Source organism: Rhyacophila brunnea, unplaced genomic scaffold (assembly GCF_057557595.1).
Source record: "Rhyacophila brunnea isolate RB1 unplaced genomic scaffold, BYU_Rbru_1.0 scaffold_6, whole genome shotgun sequence".
Lineage (NCBI taxonomy): Eukaryota > Metazoa > Arthropoda > Insecta > Trichoptera > Rhyacophilidae > Rhyacophila > Rhyacophila brunnea.
This window is the reverse complement of record NW_028233276.1, coordinates 43,299,811-43,317,973: the sequence shown is the minus strand read 5'-3', so window position 1 is coordinate 43,317,973 and position 18,163 is coordinate 43,299,811. Positions and strand designations below refer to the sequence as shown.

Here is an 18,163-nt window from a genome sequence, read left to right as displayed (position 1 = left end):
TGTCATCGCTGCAACTCTTGCGATAACGTTGTTGAAGGGCCGAATGAGCTTATTTTTTCGTTTTTCTTCTTCACAGTAGGAGATAAGATGATTTATAATCTTCCTGCTGTCACTTTTCAAATTTTTTACCATTATTAACACGTCTAAATGACTGATACCGCGCATTTATAAGAAACGTCAAATGCTTTCAAGGTCAGGGAACTGAATACTGAATCGCGAGAGGAGGAGATTCTAATTCTTCAAGCCACCGCACATCAACTAAAACTTTTCGAACTCTACCTACATAAGTACATAATATTACATGTCACGTGGTGTGTGCTGACAGGATACAATGAGCTGCGTCATTCAAAATGATCACAGCTTTCCGTTGCCACTGACTTTCGTTCATGCCTTCTTCTTTGCTTCACCGGCAAGCCAATTCCCGTATGTTTTCTCGTGCTAAGGCATTTCGGGTATCTCGATACCACCTTGCTTGCTGAAAAGCACTGGTGGAATGCTCAACTTCGCTGGACAAGTGGTTATAGAGGCTATGTTCTGAAAGACGTTTCCAAGAATTTATCTAACCGAGACAAATATATTACGTTCACGTGGAACCAGAGAACTCAGAAATAATGGGAACTGAAATACTTAACAGTTGTGGAGAAGTAAGTAGGCAGCCGGTCTAGAATGTAGAAGAATACAGGATAAACAATCATGTTCGTAAAAATATATTTTGTGACTACATAAAATTTATTCATTTTATACATTATGACGTATTTTATCACATGACTTATCGTTAACTATTATTGTTTTTATTGCACTGTAATACACGTTATGTATGGGGGACCGCGGTGCTAAGACGATAATAAATAAGAAACAGTTCTTTGCCTGGAAATGTCTTTCTGGGCGTGTTTGAAATAACCTACTTATATATTGTATTATTTTAACATGGCTATATTTTTACTGTCATTTTCGTTCATGGCCATTTTATCCGACTGCATTTTCTTGTATTGTAAATTTAAGGGTAGGTACCGTCACAAATATTCTTGGTAAATCAATAATATACATGTGTAGTAAATTTTAATCACGACGTACCTACATCAAAAAATCACTAATGTTATACCTATCTGCGTTTAATAAAACTTATAGTAAAGATAATATTCTACAAAATACTTTCAACACTTTCAAATTTAACCTCATTTTGTACCCTATATTTATACAAAATTGCACGCCCGTCATATACGTATTTTTAAAAACTTTTTAATACAAATAATATTGTCAATTGATTTGCACCAATCTGTATCAACAACTGCTGTGACCTTTTTATTCATTAAGGCGAAGTCTTCACTGAGCCTTTTTTAAAGAGGCATCTAGCGGAAAAATACGAAGCTTGCAATTTGAGACATTTTTTTGATAATTTACAATTTCAACTGTATTAATGAATAAATATGTATCTGAAAACATTAAAAATAAAAATATTTTTTATTTTAAGTCAAAGACAAACTTACAATTGTAAAAAATGTAATAAAATGTGAATTTGTTCTATCGGTCCGCACCCTATTATTACATATATTTTATGGTCATATTTATTATTAAAATTTAGTTTATTAAGTTTTCTAAGCATCACCTAAGCGATTTTTGACAAATTCATAGTTTTAATATTTTTTTATATCTATTTTAAAAAACATCGATTTTTATAAAAAATATAAATGTGTATAACTTGAAATCCTTTTTATTTATATCAAATCAATTATTTTTATAAATATAAATAAAATATTTATATTATCGAATAGTTTTCAAAATTATTCAATTTTATTTATGCAGATATTTATACTACATTTCAATAATTTATACATTAAGTTTAGACTCAACCAATGTAAAAATATTTTCTACATATCTCCAGAAGTCGTATTCAAGTCTCAGAATTGAAATTGAACACTTCACTTGAAATTTATGGGTTTTCAAAGTCACCGTTATTTTCGTCTGTTTAGCACGCGACGCGTACACTCTCCGCGAAGGCTAACTTCCAACTGTCGCAGCGACGAAAGTATACGGTCAAAACGCTTCCCCTTTCACAATGAAATGCAGTCATTACTCCTCTACCTGACTGACTACTCAAGTATCCCCATTTCAAAAATTTATTTCTTGGGTTTTGGCCACGTTTTTGGGCTTTGCGCCTAATAAGTTGCGCGTTCTCCAGGTACATGTGAACACATTGAGCCGTCCACATGTATTCACGGCGTGACATCTTCTGTCGCGCTACAAGCGCAAGCGAATGCGAGACTCTCGAGTACGCGGCGTTTATAGCCATTCCAAAATAAATGACGACACCTAGATTGTAAAGTGGCGAGGATAATAATATGTATTCTCGGCAAGTTGAAAGTTATCGCGAACACAAAATCTCATAGAAACCGAGTATCACAATTATTGAATCATCGGGATTTTTTCTTGCACTAGCATTTGTTTTTTTATGCAGATTCAAAAATGAATTACGTCACCTAGCTTATTCACTGCCAAATGGAACGCGCTAAATGCACGGAGCACATTTTTGGTACTCAAGTGTAAAGCGCAGTGGGACACGCACCATCTGGACAAGGTCTAAGGCCTTGTCCAGATGGCGTGATTTGACTCGTGCGTAAAAACTCGCGCGCATTCCAGGTATATGTGACCTCATTGAGCCGACCACACGTTCTCACGATTAATCGCGGCGAGACACGCGTCATCTGGAAAAGCTCTAAGCAGCCATAGTTCATTAAATATTTCTATAACATTATAATAGGATTATGCATTTTTTAAATCCTCACGTAATTACTTTGCACCCGTAATATTCTAACTAGAACGATGACCCCTTTTTTTGAAAATGTGTTGTAATCGTTACTAAGCGATTCGCTAATGAATTTTGGTTTTGTTACAGGTCAAGTGTCATGGGACCATCACGCGGCCAAACTCCGGCATTCGCGACACCTGGAAGCATATCATCAGCTTCGCGTAAGTATTATTATCTTTCACATTCTGTTATAAATAATATTATATACAGACGCATGATTTCCCTCCACCAGCCCTCTACACTAGAGTAATCATTCGTAGCTCTGATATATTCTAAAAATATTTATGTTATTTTATTAATATAGAACCGATAGACTAATTATTAAAGTTACCGTAAAACTCTCCTTCAAATATCCACATAGTATTATTATATAGCGCTTTACTGAATATTTCTGGGGATGTGCCGCATCTGCCAATTACCCCACATGTAGGGTAATGAGAGCCAAAAATTTACCAAATATGTAATGGGAGCTTCATATTTTTATTTGCTTACAAACACTTATACACATTATAACAGACATAGGTACAATAAAATGTTAAATATTTACTAATGTAATTCAACAAAAATATGCTCTAGTATTAAAAATATCAAAAGAATCAACACGTCATGTTATGAAACTAAGCAAAAAACACAAATATGATCTTTCTGGTTTCGGAGGGCATTTTCCAATGAAGTCACCGTCCAACCAGCCTTGAAAGTCGTCAGCTTTCTATTTCTGGGCATCTGGAACAATTAAAATCTTTTCTACTAGTAAAAGAGGTGTGAAATTTATATAGGGGTAATGGGAACCACCTAGGCTCCAATTACCCATTACCCAAAAAAAATACATGTATCTGGCTATACAATGGACACAAAAAATGATAAAATAAGTAAAATTTTAATTACTTACGTTGATGTTTATGTATTGTAAATTGATATAAGCACCTAGCCCAAAACACACTTCCACTCGCCATGCGCGTGCACGTGCCACTAAGCAGCCGACAGCGATCGACGGGCTTAGCCGACGATTGGCGAAGATGTTTTGGTTATTTCCGAGTCATTTTAGTGTTAGATGGTACCTGTTTTGCAGTCGCTCCCATTACCCGCAAGCTCCCATTACCCCACGCTCCCCTACATGCGGAACGTTTTTTAGTCATCTTTACACGATTTAAGAATATATTCCTCCGACGCCATCACAAAATAAATTGACGTGCCCACACCTCGACTGCCAGTCTCCGATTGGCGACGACTGCGAAATTTCGTACCACATACTGTTGAAAATTATTTGCCGTTTCACTTGTGTACGCTCTTAATAGATATTTTGTGTTCTCAGTCTCTGAATTAGTTATTCAGTTAATGAACTGAAAAGCTTGATGTTTAACAATTTGCAATGCCTTATCGGAAAATACTTTTGGCAATTATTTATGATCCTAGAATAATATAGAATGTCACTTTAAGGTCACGTAGTTACTTAGTCACGTTTCAAAAGTTCACGGTCCCAATATATCTTCTTCCATGACTGCTTTTATGTCACTTTATAAATGTATAAATCACATAACCCAATGAATCGATCATTTTCCCTACGTGTCAGTACATCTTTGACATTTGTACAATGCGCGCCAACTACGTGCACACGTGTGGGGACACGTGCTAAGGTGTGATATCTTAGGCCGTTTGAAATATTTTAGCGTTGAGTTTTAAGGGCCCGCTGAAGAGCCCGCCGTTCAAATATAATTTAGTATAAAAAGGACCTCGGCGTCGTAACTACGTCAATTTAAATCGATCTTTTCGCAAAAATCACTAATCATCGGAGATTTTATTTCAAGAAATATTATTATTATTACTGATAATTTCTGCCGCGCGGAGAATTATTATTATTTTATGAACACCTGCGACATGAAGCCGATCAGAAAACAGGGCTGTCAAAATAATATTAAGCATTCATATTTTTTAAATGTTAATTTCATCATGGTTTTTAATCAAACCTGTGCAAGTACGTACTGATAACTTGGGTGGATTTTGTAGCAAACATACTATTGATATATATACGGGTATATTATTATTATAACCCAATTCAAATTGAACATAGGTTGATACTCAAATACTATTATAGTATGTTTATGATTTCGAGAAAATAATACGATGGTATAATTAATCCATATCAATTATTTGAAAACATTACATTCGCACTTTGCACAAAATTACAAACACATTCGAAGTTTGCCGCACACGTACAGACCACGTGATATTTGTTTACGCAAAATCGTCGCTTTTCAAAATGGCGAATTTGATTACCAGATTTTACTGCGATGAATCAGTATGTTCCTTTTTGTCTTTTTTTATTCGTAGGTTTGTTTACTATGTACACCGAGAAATTTCCATTTATAAACTCGGAAACGATTTTTACAGAAGAGTTTTGGAATATAATGCAACCAAAACTGGAAAAAATTCTATCATGGGTGTTGACTTCCTGAATTAGCTAACCCCAGGTCCATGCCACTACGTGAACCACAGTGGATATTAAGCCATTTCCACACTGGCAACAAGTTGCTGGCAACCTCATTAAATTTTACGATACTTACCATAATTGCTTAAGAAATTTTACAATAATTATCGTAAAATCTAACGAGGTTGCCAGCAAATTAACTTGTTGCCAGTGTGGACCCGGCATTAGATGCACAAAACTTAAATAATATATATTATAAATAAAAATTTAAAATTATAAATATATATTATGATTTATGTCTTCGACAGCCCTGATGAAATAAATGTAAAATATGAGTCGGATCAGTCACAGAGCAAATTTATTAACACAAACAACTTTGACACGACCTTTTTATATTAACTAGTAGACCAGATATTATGGACCACATGTTAAAAAATCATATTTTCAATTCTCAAGGCCATTTCTGTAGAACGTCCTCTTAATGTCAATCATGCGTCTAATGTAACAGTCACGTAGCGCTTCATACTCGACACTGTACGTGTGAAAATGTTTTGCTATAATCATTTTTTGGCTAGATATCATTTGATAGAACAACTATCTTACATACATACTATAAACATAACATAAATTCGCTACAGGGAACTCAGAAATAATGGGAACCGAAATACCTAACGGGTATGGGATAAACTTAAACAGCGGTTCTATTCTATACACAAGCCTGCTTTCGGTCCGCTACGACTGCTAAATAGTGTAGGAAAGTATCGAAATATTAACACTTATTGTAACAATTACAGTAAGTTAACCATCTGATATTAATATAATATTAGAGATCATAGTTTATGAAATTTAGGAATAAATTCATTTATTTATATTGCACAGAATTCTCCCCTTCAAGAATCTAGAATAGATGGTCACGCAACGTAGACTTAGTAACGCCTTCAGAAGCTTTCAAGATATGTGTCATTGTATTAATAATGTTGCAAGTGGCATATTATATGCCAGTCCGCGACATTTGAAACCCTCAACTTCCGGCACAAGTGAAGCGTTGGAAATGTCCGTCACCGGATATCCACGCACTTTTTGAATTTCCCGCGTAGCTTTATATGACGGTTATGAATATTAAAATTATTACTTTGTTGACGCTTTCACTTTAGTCATTACTTAATTGCAGGCTGTGTTTTTCTGTTCGTTTATATATATTATTTAGGGAAACATGCTGATATACGTGGTATTAATAGCGGATACAAAGCTATATTTCATGTGATATAATTAATAATCTCGATTGAGTAAATCAGTGGCGCGCAGTTCATTTAAAAACAATTTAATTATTTTATATTATATAATTCCGTATTGTAAATGCACGGTGTTTGATGGTTTGAATGAAAGATATGGATCCCAAGTAGAGTCCAGAAAATTAATTTATATAAAAAAAAACTAAATGCTAAGCGAGCGAATAAGGGCAGATAGTAAGTACCCTTAAATCAGGCCTATTGTTTCAACAATCTACTATAATACTAATTCTATTTGTATATCATTACTTGTCGCAAACTGTCATTGACATAAATACGCGATAGAATAGCAGAAAAGACATCAGATTTTGTCGTAACTTTAAAAAAATGTCTAGAAACTATTTTTGCAAATAATTTATTATTTTGAATATTCTCTTCGCGAGTTCATAATATATGTTAACAAATAAATCATTAGGCATTAAATTAATTGTATTAATAGAAAAATGGTTAATTTATTGTATTTTTAAATTATAGTGTAGGTACAAAAGGCCTCATGTTGATTTAGTAAATTTCATTTAATATTTTTGTTTTTATTATTTTTTTTCTGCATTGAGAAATGTTAGATTTACCACTATTTCCCAGGTACGTATTTTCTAAGCTTTATTAGACAATGCTAGAAAAAATGTGAAAGTTAGCAAGGTTACTTAGTGGCACACCCGCCATGAATGGCGAGCTGTGCAAAGAACGGTATAGAATCTGTATAATTGAAACTCACTCTAGCACTTTTCAATGCAAACCATTCCCACAAACAGGGTATTGGGAAGTTCTTTCGCGAGACTCCAAGCACAACTTTGACGAACGCTTCTCTTTCGTCACGTCACGGTGTATGCCTGAAAAGGTGCGGAGACGCGTTATGTGGTGGAGAGAAGCATGTGTCTATCTAAAGCTAAACTAATATAAAAATTATGTATTATGACTTTGTAGAAGCATCAAATGATTTTTTTTTTTTTTTTGCAGAGCGCCCCCCAAGTAGTGCAGCCGAAGTTGTCAGTGAAGGACAACCACAAACCTTTTTTTACAAATTGTACGAGCTATACGCCATCCGTAAAAGAAGAGTCAAGTGTCGGAACGTACGTCTATACGGTAAGAAAAACACACTTTATTCCTAATAAATTTAGTAAACATCTAAGTAGAAAAGGTGAAAATGATTATTTAAGTCCGCCGCGTGACTTGAACCCGTGAACTGCGGTTATGAAGTATGATGGTTGTCTACTATATATCTGAGACAAATCAGGACAAGAACCAGTCTTAAAATATATTACCTACTATTAAAAATTTTCATTATGGAATCAAACCTAATCAATTTTTTTTTTTAAATATATTCCCTCCAGATTCAGGTTTGTGAGCTTTTTTAAGCTACTCTTTGCCTTGTCATAATATGCATTATTCCGACCGTATTTAAAAAAATTTGATCACATGTGGGATCTTTTTTCATAATATTGGTCGGTAGCCATAGATTAAATTTAACTTCGGTAGTCTCAAATATTTCGGGATTTGGTGTGTCTGGTTGTGATCCAACTAACTATCTATAGGGATTTTTTAAATCAAGTCATAACAAAGTGTGTCCGCAATTTCAACAGCCGGAATTATCCAGGAAAAGAAGTGTATAGATAGGGATTGCAATACCGAATGAAAATGTCAATACCGGTTTTTCGGTATTTCTTATTGAATACCGGTATTTCTTAAACATAAAAAAACAGAAGTAGGTACTTATCAATAAATATAGCTATTAAAATCTTTTAAAAATATTATTAATATAATATAATAAATATTATCTATTTTAAAAAACATCGATTTTTATAAAAAAAATATAAATGTGTATAACTTGAAATCCTTTTTATTTATATCAAATCAAGCTTCAATATTAGGACCATACATGAATAAAATTTGATATAAATAAAAAGGATTTCAAGCTTTACACATTTATATTTTTTATAAAAATGGATGTTTTTTAAAATAGATATAAAAAAATATTAAAACTATGAATTTGTCAAAAATCTCTTAGGTGATGCTTAGAAAACTTAATAAACTGAATTTTAATAATACATATGACCATAAAATATATGTAATAATAGGGTGCGGTCCGATTTAACAAATTCACATTTAATTACATTTTTTACAATTGTAAGTTTATCTTTGACTTAAAATAAAAAATATTTTTCTTTTTAATGTTTTCAGATACATATTTATTCATTAATACAGTTGAAATTGTAAGTTATCAAAAAAAATATCTCAAATTGCAAGCTTCGTATTTTTCCGCTAGGTGCCTCTTTAAAAAAGGCTCAGTGAAGACTTCGCCTTAAATCTGTAAATACAATTTCCATTCTTTGGGGGGGCATATAATCCTCTCAGGATTAAACATGGTAGTAATGTAATAATAATTATTGTTCGCGTACAATTATTAAGCTGACACATTTTTTCTCTTTCAGGGAAACATAGCGTATCAACTATAGATAATAAGTAGGTATTCCTTATCAGAAAATCAATAGGTACCTATGTATTACATTAACAAAGGTAGGTAACTTACTACATACCTAGTACCTTTACCGGCTGTTGAACAAATATAATTTATGACTTGTTCAAAGATAAGATAAACCCACATGTTAGATACTCGTATGTACATAAACGTTTCATCGAAAAACTAAATTTAGTATTTTGTTATATTTTGAAATATGCCTACTTTTATAATAACTGATTTTCTTACGGATTTTAAACAATTTTGTTAAGGGGGGACGTGCGCCGCGTAGGCGTAGTAATCTATTTATATCATTTTGAAGCCTTACTATCCTTTATATTTATTTCAAACATTTGATGACTGCATAAAGTATTTTTATTACATAAAATAGTATTCTTTTAAATCTATCGATCTAATGTTTTACAATATAGTCATATTTCAGTACATCCATGTGCAGTGGTGTTAAGATTTTTTACATTTATTAATTTTTAATCGTAAAACCATTAGTAAAATTTATGTTGACATTATTATAGTGAAATATTTACGATAAAAAATTATATTGATAATCTCTGTGATCCCAAATTTGACAAGAATTAGGCATTTTATTATTCAAAAAATGGGCAAGATTAACACATTTGAAGATAATTCTAAAGATACTTATTATAAACTATGTCTTTGAACATTCAAGTGTGATAAACATCCGACGAATAATGATTTCATACTAATTATTAAACTAAGAATAAGGTAGTATTTTTTGAAATACGCCATTTCGGTTAGGTATATGTTCAAACACACGCGTTAATGTTAAATTGGCGCCATGCCATGTCCCGTAGAATGGCCAAAAATTAAGAGTACCTACCTACCTCTGATAACTAAAAATCTGTAGACATTATAGGAAAGATGTATAGATATGTCATTATAAAGCACTGTATTTTCTTATCTCAGAAACCGAAATATCATGATCTTATAAACTATATTATTACTATAAAGCGTATTTCTTTCAAAGTCGTTGATTGAAATTGAGAATAAAACGATCTGTTGGGTTATTACGGGAATTATCATAAAAAAGTATAGGTACCTACGTAACTATAAAACATTAACTTGAGTAAGTATTGAATTATTGTCTCTGAATGTAAACTGTTCTATGGATTTTTATTATTACAACGTTGTTTTTAGCTCGTATTCTTATTTGTCCGGTGGTGATTTGTCCGGTACAAATCTTGAAATCGATTTTTAATTAACTTCCCGACTAGCTATACATTTGAAACTTTTATGGCCATTTTTTTTCATACTTTTAGCCATTTTTAAGTAGAATTGAATTCATTTTCAGTTAATTCTGTTTTGTATGAAAAGTTATTTCGACACCAATATTGATTGCTAGGGGCTGGGGTCCTAGCAGCTAAATTAATAATATATACGTGCGTTACTATAGAAATCAATATGACATATTGTCAAAATGACATTTCAGTATTATTTCTATCAAGTACAAATTTTTTTGATCGTTTGAGCTAGTCAAGTCAAGTTTATATGATTCAACAGAAAATTTAAAAACGTTGTACTTATTTAAAAAGTTCTTTTTATTTTGTAATTATAATGCTTATTATCTGGTTTGTTACAAATATCTACAAATGGAAAGAAATGGGTTTAATGTTTTCGCTAATGCCGTGACCCGGATCGAAAACAGTTCAACGGAATTGAAAATTCTTTGTTTGATTGCAATTCCTACTCAGTATACACTCTTGAATTTATGCAGTTTTCGTTCTACGCGTAAAGATATATTATATTCGTCTTTGCTGTAAGTTATATTCTGGTTCATTTATCTCACGAGAGAGCATTCTCATGAAAATGTGCGTATTCCTTTTATTCCTAGAACTTTGATTGTAAAACAAACAGGCCTAGCTATGAGTGCCTCCATAAATATAAATAATGACGACGTAGCCGGCGAAAAGCCAAAAAACTTCCCTTACGAATCATTAAGCAATAATGCGCTGAACTTTTTTTTGCTCTATACTAAATTTCGCCATAAAATCGGTTTACATACCGTTAGTTTGAGACGAATAGCGCCATTTTAAACATTGTATTCGCGGCTCCACGTGGAAATACGATTATTGATTTTGCATTGTTGCGCCCCATTTATTGGAAATTGCTTTAAAGTTATTTTCTCATATCAACCAGGTAGAAAGAGGCCTCCCCCGTCTTGTCGTTCGCGAATTTATGAAGGCAACAAAATTTAATAACCAAACGGTGCAAAATGAAGCGCTTTAATGGCTAAATACCAAAGGGTTTCGAAAACATTTCCAATGGTGACACATAAATGCTTGCCAGATCTAGAATTTCATTTCACTAGTGTATAGAGACTATCGAACTTGCAGCGCATCATACAGTATGGAATTAAACCCAGCGTTTTACTCATATCGCGAGTTAAAGTAAAATGGCTATTCTAACTAGTTAACACGGTAACACTTTTTCGTTATTTTTATTTGTCCAAAATAAACGAGGCGGTTATCTACAATAATTGGTGGTACACTGTCACGGCGTGATAGTCCAACGCTTAAGCCGCGCGGCCACCGTGGGTGGATAGGTAGATAGGAATTATAATATTTACCTTGATTATCACCATCATCAAGATCACATCAAATTGTAGTCTTAACCTTATTCAACGAATTCAAAATATTGAGGATATACATACATTTTGCGTTATGTAGGTATGTTTGATAAATAATGTTACATTTTCAAATATTCGTTGAATAAAAAGATTTTTTTGAAAAGGGGTTGTTGGAAAACTCGCTATGAACCCTGTTATTTCAACCTAGCTTGTAAAAATTGCATTGGCTATAAATTGTTTTCATATCGCGAACTGAATAGTAAGGGATTGTTTAAAATTCACAATGAATCACATAATTTATTTCAGTTTTTTTTATTGTAGTCAGCTTTGCAACTACGTACCTACGTGAATTTTATTGATTTTTTAAAAATCATAAATGACGATAATGAAAAAAAAAACATGTGACGTGGATTGTAGATAACACAACAGAAATTACTTTTAGTTTAGTAGGTAGCAGTTTTATGTGTCTGTAACTCCTGTATATTTCTTATAATTTGATAGTATTTATTTTAAATTTATTATGTATCTTATTCCCACGATAAATAAGTATCTTTTATGAAGTCATGGGTATTTTCGATGAGGTGGTATTCGCAAAACTGATAACGCAATGTCACTGTGATTTTTACCTTTAAAACGACGATACTAATAGTAACAGTGCCGCAGGTGAAATATATTAACAAAGCCTACGTTTTCAACTTATTTTCATTACATTTGCCAATTGATGAACCGGTTATTCTTACTACATTATTAACCCTATTATTTGTTTGTCGGTTAAGACTGACAATGTGACTTTTGATTATATATTGATAATGCACCTCAGTCAATAACTGATATTCTATGACACCTCTGACTTTGCATTATTGCATTTCACATACGTATGACGCTACCGAACGATAAGCATATTAAACATTTATTTTGTTCATTATTGCATTTAAATATATCTGATACCTTAATCATATACGGATTTTCATCGTTATTGTTTACTATACAATATTGACGCAAATGATAAAAAAACACAGTTTACATTTAAATCTAAGTAATCTATTGGCAATTACTTTTTCTCAAACTTTGTGAATTAAATACTTTGTATTTTTTGTACGTACTTGTATAAACACAATATATATATATATGAAGCCATATAAACATAATGCATCGCCAGTAAAATATTACTGTAAGTCTGACATTGATTCAGGGTTATCGATATGATTGGATTTGGTTTTTTTTACTAATTAATAAAATACTTTCGTATGTCAAACTCAAAGCAGCTGTAAGCAAAACAGCCATTCATAATATATATTTTTTCTAATATACTTTTATATACTACTTTTCTCTGTTAAATCGAGTAAAATACTGTCGTAATTAATTTACGATGTCTATTGTGTCGCTAGATTTCAAAATCAGCCAAGTCCATAATAGATAATAGGAGAAAAACAGCTTTTTGTTTTCTCAAATACAGTCACAAACGTGAAAGTTTATATTATTTCGAGTATAGAATATTTAAAATTAATAAATTCCACATTTTGATAATGCAGAAATGTTAAAAAGCAGTAGTTCTTCAGTAATTCAAAAAAAGTTAAAAATACCTAAAAGTGGACTTGGCTGATTTTGAAATGTACTGACACATATATCGATATCTAACAATTAAAACATGTAAATGTCTTAATAAAATAGTATCATATTTAACTTGAAATTATTAAAATATATCAATTTTATAAGGAAAAATGGGAACGTTGTTAAAAAGAGACATTTGTTCCATAATATAAGTACAGCAAGACTTCCATGTTCATGTATTTACAGAGAATGTTTGAGAGATTTTAAACTTCAAATGGCTCTCCTACAAAATGGCATTATTTTGCTACTACAGTTATTCGTAGGGAATTCACGAAAGCATGCGAGGATTTCAATGCTTTTCTAACATTGAACCGACCACTTCGCATTACATATGTTTTTTTTTTTTTTTTTTAAATGTTTTTGATGACTCGTTCTTCTAATTCTAATCCATTATACACGTGTACATGTATTGGTGTTCACAAGTACGGTTGATAATTAATTTTTGTGTTACTTGATATCTTATTTTTTTTATAATCTTGTAGACGGTAACATATTGTAATTGTTTTTTATTATTTCAGGTACAAGCGTTCGACATAGACCCTCCGGAAAGCGGCGGAACTGTCAAATATCAGTTCGTTTCAACTTCGGGCGAGAAACAAAAATTCTCAATTGACAGCCACACAGGAGTCATCACCACGGCATATGTAAGTTAATTGTGTTTCTTAGCCTTATACCCAATATCACTTTTTTAATATTGTAAGTGGCCTCACACATTCGTACTCGGCGCAACCACAATTCCACAATAATTATATCGATGTAGTTTAGTTGATATATACTACTGTTAACCAGACAAAACAGAACATAATAAAACATACATTTATGTCGTATTTATTTATTAATTATTAAATATCTATAAAACTTAAGTAAATATTGAATATTTTATATAATTACTGCATGTTGGCCGTTCACCGTAAAAATCTCAATTTATCTGCTTGCTTTTACATTCACAACTTCACAGAATTATTAAACTCATTATTTTGTTGTGCCTAGCCGAGTAAGACGAGATATACCTAGCTTGCCGGTAACACCGAGTAGAGTCCCGTTTAATTGAGGCTTTCCAGTGATTATGAATGCAGACATTATAATATATAAACCTGTGTTTTATTAAAAATCTATACAACATAATATAGAGATACGACAATTTCAATATTAAATATTATATTTTTCCTGAAAGATCAAAGTTCTATTTATCAGTGTTCTGTTTTGTCACTGTTCTATTTATTCAGGGAACTCTACTAGAGTATACGTTTTATAACGTTGCACTTTTTGCTATACTGATACGCCTCTTTGTCTGATTACCTCACATACAATTAGATTAAATTATATTCACTTGTATTCATGTATATAGAAATAAATAAATAATAAATAAATAGATAGTAGGTATATGTCAAAAATATATTTTTAGAATATATAACATCATTTTCATCCTAGAGCCGGAGTGCAAAGTTATGAAGCATATAATCTATATATATATATATAAAACAAAGTCGGTTTAGTTACACCATTTATAACTCAAGAACGGCTGGACAGATTATTATAATCTTTGTTTTGTTGGATTTGTCTCCGCCCGGAATAGCAGAATAACTATTAAAATATCGGATAAATCACGGAAAAAATAAATTATGAAGAAAATTCATTTTCTCATACATTTTGACATTTTGAACAATGAACCTCGCGCATTTGAAAATAAAAGAAAATCACAAAAAAATTAAATCCATATACAACGCCATCTCTGATACATGACAGAAACAATAAACAAGAAACAAACAAACAGAAGAAAGAATGGTAGTCGAAATGTCTAACTGTCAATGGTGTAGTGTGCCCAACATTTCGTGCTTCATGTCAACAGCTCAATTTGCTTGAAAACGATACTCATTAGGATATGACAATCGCTGAAGCAATTGTTTCTACATCTCCAAATCAGATACGCACATTATTTGCTATCATTATTTCGACATGCTTCCCATCAAATCCACATGAACTGTGAAACAAGTACAAGGATGACATGTCAGAAGACATTTTACATCGAATTCGTGTCAGTTCAGGGAATCAAGATCTCAATGTGAATGAGGAGATACATAACCAGGCTTTGCTTTTGATCGAATATAATATGTGTTACCTCATGTGCGGCAGTTTGTTAGTCAAGTTAGGAATGCCAACGCCACATCGTGGAATGAACGACGCTTTCAATCGAGATGCATTGAACCAATCAGTTCGAACGAATGTACCACTGTTGAACCCCCAACAGAAAGAAGTGTAAGATACATTAATGAAGGCAATTAATGATGGAAATGGTGGCTTATTTTTCCTCGACGCGCCCGGTGGAACTGGGAAGACATTCCTCATGTTATTGATTTTGGCGTGCGAGATCCGAAAATGCTGTAGCAGTTGCTTCTTCTGGGATAGCGGCCACGTTGCTAGAAGGATGCCGAATGCCTCATTCAAAGTTGAAATTGCCCTTAAACCTGCCAACGACTGAAAAACCGACATGCAAGATTGCGAAACACTCAGTAATGGCCAAAGTTTTGTTAGCAAGTAAAATCATCACCTGGGATGAATGCACAATGGCGCACAAACGCGCATTGAAAGCACTCAATCGAACTATGAAAATCTGCGCAATGACTCAAGAAGTTTTGGAGGCGTAGTGATTCTACTATCTGGCGATTTCCGCCAAACACTACCAGTCATTCCAAGATTGACCGCTGCCGATGAAATAAATGCTTGCCTCAAATCATCGACTCTGTGGTGCCATGTGAAGAAACGTTAGCTGACGACAAACGTGCAAGTTGTATTGCTAAACGATCCATCTGCCGAAGATTTCTCCAAGTAATTTCTGACTATCGGTAACGGCCGTGTTCCTGTTGATGAATCGAACGGATTGATTTCGTTTCCGCTGAATTTTTGCAATTTCGTCTCAACTAAGGACGAACTCATCAACAAAGTGTTACCGAACATCATTGCTAACCACAAAATCACAATTGGTTGAGTGAACGAGCAGTCTTGCCGCAAAGAACATAGATGTGGATCACTTAAACTTCACAATTCAAAATGAAATCGTTGGTCCACTGCATTCCTTCAAATCTATCGACTGTGTAACAAACGAAGACGAAGCAACCAACTATCCAACTGAATTTTTAAACTCATTGGATCTGCCTGGCTTGCCACCGCACAATTAACAACTGAAGGTTGGCTCGGTAGTCATCATACTTTGAAACCTGAACCAACCAAAACTATGTAACGGAACGCGTTTGGTGGTGAGAAAACTCATGGGCAATTTGATTCACGCGACGATAATCAAATGAATGTTCAAAGGTGAGGAAGTTCTCATTCCAAGAATTTCGATGATCCCAACCGATATGCCATTCAAGTTTAAACGAATTCAATTTCCAATTCGTCTTGCATTCGGCATGACGATCAACAAATTACAAGGCCAATCCTTGAGTGTTTGTGGCCTGAATCTATAAAATGAATGTTTCTCTCACGGTCAATTGTACGTAAAATATTCATGTGTCAGCAAACCATCTGCTTTATTTGTTTTCGCACCTGACAACAAAACAAAAAATGTCGTATATCACAAGGTACTTCAATGAAGGGAATCTACCCGAGTGCAACCCATCGAGCAAATAGTTTAACAGAAAGTAGTGCAACAATGCTACGCGAATTATTTAGATTCGCGTCAATAAAGCAAATGCCTTGCTGCCACGTGAATTTCATTCTTTTTTTTTCTTTTGACCATGTCCGATCCTAATAGGATCATATGGGCCTCCACAGAGTGGAGGTTTGTATTAACAGATTTTATTTTTACGAGAAATGGATGTCAGCCACTTGCTCAACGTATTAGCGACAATATTCTGACTCATGCACAAATTGAAAAACAATATGTGAACTTGCCAGACCCAGGATTCGAACCTGGGACCCTCGACACTATACACTGGCGCTTAATCCACGCGGTCATCGTGGTTATACAGTGTGTGCAGTTAAATGTAATTTAAATACTTATCATTTTGAATTGGTTTTTGCACATTTATTGAACTTATTCATTTTGAGTATTCATTTTAACTTAATAAAAAACTGAATTTAATTCAGCTAATAAGTTAACACAAGATTATTGATTCTGAGGCGGTACGAAGTTCGCTGGGTCAGGGAATATAATTATATATATATAATAATAGCAATATAATTAACATTACACTGAGATTGAAATATAATTTTGATTTTTTGCTTACTCGCCCTTCCACATATCGTAAAATTACCTTAGCGAATAGAACTAAGCCCAAGTTAAATATTTTATGTATAATATAATGCAATAAAAATCACTTTTTTATTACTGGTGATTTTTTTAATGGTCAAACCAGATCAATTTAATGATCCATAATGCGTGTCAATAGTTGTTTAAGAAAATTGAAAAATATTTATATGTATTTTCATATGTATCTGGCTGCTAATCATGGAAAAATTTGAGCATTTCCGGTGCATAATCAGGATAAAGTTCCGCCGTGCAGAACTTTTAATTGGACTGAAACCCCTAAAAGTTACGTCTGCCCGTTTGTGGCATTTAAAGCATGGACACCGTGTCACTGACAACTTCCATAATTGCCTACACTTTTGTATGAATTAATACTGAATTTATATTACACGGCATTACAATCTAATGTCAATGATTTAAAAAATGAATAGTACTTAAGTATAAAACATTATACAGAATATTGTATTAACTGTTGATGTAGCAGCATACGTATTCACAAAGAGAGGCAGCTTATGTGTTGCAGACAAATATACATAGATAAACCAAGACAAATACATACCTACTTAGTGCAATTGCACATTTAATATAAAAGATAATTTGTTGAAAAAATTTCACATTCCAATTAATTGATTATTTAAAAAAAATTATATGTTAAACAACATCGAACGAAACTTATTGGGAAACTTTTATATTGTCGATTTATTTTCAGATGCAAAGTTAATACGT

General features: G+C 32.9%; 1 protein-coding gene across 1 annotated transcript in view; it reads left to right on the top strand.

The window, feature by feature from the left end:
* The window catches only part of shg (DE-cadherin), a 158,511-nt gene that overhangs the window by 10,546 nt on the left and 129,802 nt on the right, over positions 1-18,163 (top strand). Inside the window, exons 2-4 of the mRNA XM_085956835.1 lie at positions 2,894-2,967; positions 7,478-7,603; positions 13,710-13,835. Coding sequence (XP_085812961.1) covers positions 2,894-2,967; positions 7,478-7,603; positions 13,710-13,835 — 326 coding nt within the window. The remainder of the gene's footprint in view (positions 1-2,893; positions 2,968-7,477; positions 7,604-13,709; positions 13,836-18,163) is intronic.